Consider the following 3,196-nt stretch of genomic DNA (forward strand, 5'->3'; position numbering starts at 1 on the left):
ATAAATATATATATATACATATATAAATATATATATATACATATATATAAAATATATAAAATATATAAATAGAAGAAAAAAAAAATTTTTCCCGAACGCCGTTTATAGGCAGAAAGAAATGTGGGTTTGTTTGTTCTGCTTAAATTCAGACGTGCTAATAGAAATACAATTAATAATCAAAATGTTTTGCTTTCGTACTTGAAACATAATAGTAATAATCATAATAATAATAATATAAGTAAGTAATGTATAAAAATACAAATTCTTTGGGGCTAAATCTATTACTGGCAAACCCATGACAGCATTGCATTACTTTTAATATCTAAGATAACCCAATAGTAAAAAAAAAATTTTAAAAAGAAAAACGTATGCAAATTTCATCTTATTCTAGAGCGATAAACCAATTTTTGGCCTCCCGAAAAAAAATAAAATAAAAATAAAGTAGGTACATTTGTGTGAAGACACACACATATGCATATGCAATTAGGTACGATTACGTGGTTGACTATTTCTGTTTCTCGAAATTAAGAGAGCGTGGCATTAAAGCCAAATTCTTAAGGCAGGCATGAGCCTGTTGCACCATGTACTGTTGATCTTTGGTCTGACCACAAGCCAGCTTTTCCCATTTAGGATCCAAATATTGCGGGCCATTACGAGGGCGTAGCACTCCGCTAACGCCACCCATATTATATTCAGGTTGGTTCTCTTTTTTGGCCTCATCGTCTTTCGCATCGTCGGATGGCAATAGGTCTGCCTCACTACACAAGGTATCCTTCATAATAGTCGAGGGCGAAAAAGCAATGGATTCACTGGATGTTAGAAATTTGCTGGGCGTCTCGGTTTCAAACGGCACCGGTTTCTTCTCTATCTTCATGTTATTATTCGAACTGTCATTATTATTATTGTTGTTGTTGTTGCAGTTACCGTTAGTGGGCATTATATTTTCCCCCCAACTGGTGATGAGAGATTTGCGAGCTTTTTTGGTTGGCGGTGGTAATTGCGAATTAGAACAAGAACCGATTGTCGGGGCAACAGGTATATTTTCTTTTTTGTTTGCATCTGCTTTACTTGGCTGATTCGAATCATTCAATTGATCTTCATGTATAATTTCAGCTAAATCCTCAACTAAACTGGAAGGACTGGGTGGAATGTAGCGTTCACCACGACGTTTCTTACCCAATGCAGCTAATGCATCCTTGAAAGGTGTAGGGGTCCTAGGCCCCAAAAGACCTGTAAAAAGCAAAAGCGTATTTTTCTTAATCGTCTGTTGTAAGCATTCATTTATTTACTTACTTTTGTGTGGAGTTTCTATAGAAGAATTCTCCAGTTCCGTTTTAGCTTCTGTAGCTAATTGATTTGCATTCTTTGTAACAGGTGTACTAGCGCATAAATTCATATCTTCGAATGTGGTTAGACAAGGAGAGTTTAAGAACTGGCTTGGAGAGAAAGGCAAGGGTTTGATAGGCGTTATCACCGGAGAATCAGGCAATTTGACTGTTGGCTTGACTTCAACCAAGTCTGTTTTGTTTGGACTTTGCTGCTGAGCTTGCTGTGGTACTGGCTGCCTTACTCTTTTCAGTATATTCGGAGTAGATCGTGTCGTGCCAGTTTGCTCAGCATTTGTTTGGATAGTGGACATTGACTCTTGTGATCTTTGTAATATTAGAGCTGATAGGGACAACCCTAGTGATATATCGCTTGTGGCTTCTGACTTAATAAGATTTCTCAAGTGATTGCGCGAACTCCTTAAATCGTTAATCTGCCGGGCAACTTTGCGCTCGTTATCGTAGTATTTTCTGCGCATACTTGAATTCCAGTGGTTTTTAATAGCATTGTCTGTGCGACCAGGCAAAAGTTTCGCAATTTTAGCCCACTGATTACCCCATTGCAAATGAGCTTCGTAAATAATGCGATCTTCCTTTTCCGTCCAAGCGGTCTTTTTAATATTCGGATTGAGGTGATTATGCCAACGTTCTCGGCACTGTTTACCGATACGACCGTTTAGAAAACGTGCTATCAATGTCCATTTTTTAGGCCCAAAGCGTCTTACTAATTCCATGACCTTCTCGTCCTCTTCTCTTGTCCATGGGCCCTTAATAAGTTCTGGATTTAGAACGCGGGCCCAACGTTGTTGCACTTGAGGCTCAGTACGTTCTCTAAAATGTGGAGCTATAAGGTCCCAACGATCTCCATGCTGCTCTACTAAACTTTTAAGCAAATTATCTTCGGACTTGGACCATCTTTTACCATAGCCGTTACCGCTGCTTCCTGCATTACGTGAGCTGATACTGCTTGCATCATCGTCATAATTTCCATTATCAGAATATTCGGATTCACAAGACTCACCACTTGCATTATCTCTAGTTTCGATTTCAACTTCTTTACCACAAGCCTCATTACCATCATATTCTATTATATCCATAGTTTCGTTGCAGACGATCTTTTAACGATTCTCTCCACGTTTCCAACGCAAACAATTGTGATAATAATGTATATGATGATTTTTATTGTCAAAATACTGATGAACTTTACCTTGACAATATAAACAGTTAGAATAATAACGTTCGTGAAACTTTTCACTGTAATGCTCGTAGACTTGCAGCAAAGAAGTGCATTCGAAAGTTTCTCCGCAACTTAAGCAAGTTAGATGATCCGAAGACTGGAGGACGTCTCTTAAGCGAAAATGTGTGGCATCATTTTCCGTACGGCCCTGATCTAATGATATTTCATTAGCTAATGTTGTTGTTGTTGTTGTTGCTGTTATTGACGAATGTACTATAGTGGTGTTTTGTCCTCGTACATCAATGTTGTTGTTATTGTTATTTAAGTTTCCATTTTCGGCCATTAAACGCAAGCGTAACAACCCCAATTACACATAATAACATACGCTTACTGCGACAACCAAGTGTAAAGGAACTTTTTAATAAAAAGCACAACACAACACAATTGATCAATGCTGAAAATTCTTTTTACGTTGTTCTTTGTTTATCATTCACTCTATTAACTCAGCTTGACTGTTTGTATCTACTTCCCTTGCAAATTCCAAATGCAATTTATATTTCACACATACCTCTGCCAACGATGTTTTATAAGGCGCGTCTGGTGTTTGCTGTGCGTGTGTGAATTTTTCAGTTTAGTATTAACTGCAGGCGGCCTTTGAGACAGCTGGTGCTCTATCTAACCGCACGCTATACAA

General features: G+C 38.0%; 1 protein-coding gene across 1 annotated transcript; it reads right to left on the minus strand.

Annotated features, from left to right (window-relative positions):
- Window positions 1-32: 32 nt before the first annotated feature.
- On the minus strand, window positions 33-2,851 carry LOC119642220 (myb protein). Its single transcript, XM_038041270.1, has 2 exons — window positions 1,294-2,851; window positions 33-1,230 (listed from the first exon to the last, which is right to left on the minus strand). The coding sequence occupies exons 1-2, from the start codon at window positions 2,420-2,422 to the stop codon at window positions 506-508; spliced, it is 1,854 nt and encodes a 617-aa protein (XP_037897198.1). The 5' UTR covers window positions 2,423-2,851; the 3' UTR covers window positions 33-505.
- Between the last annotated feature and the right edge of the window lie 345 nt (window positions 2,852-3,196).

Source organism: Glossina fuscipes, unplaced genomic scaffold (genome assembly GCF_014805625.2).
Source record: "Glossina fuscipes isolate IAEA_lab_2018 unplaced genomic scaffold, Yale_Gfus_2 0, whole genome shotgun sequence".
Taxonomy (NCBI): Eukaryota; Metazoa; Arthropoda; class Insecta; order Diptera; family Glossinidae; genus Glossina; species Glossina fuscipes.

What these genes read in the sequence shown, in the direction of transcription:
- LOC119642220 (XM_038041270.1), bottom strand. Translation starts at nt 2,422, where the DNA reads ATGGATATAATAGAATATGATGGTAATGAGGCTTGTGGTAAAGAAGTT. An exon ending in TATAGAAACTCCACACAAAA is followed by an intron (nt 1,231 to 1,293) that starts GTAAGTAAATAA and finishes TGCTTTTTACAG; the next exon opens with GTCTTTTGGGGCCTAGGACC.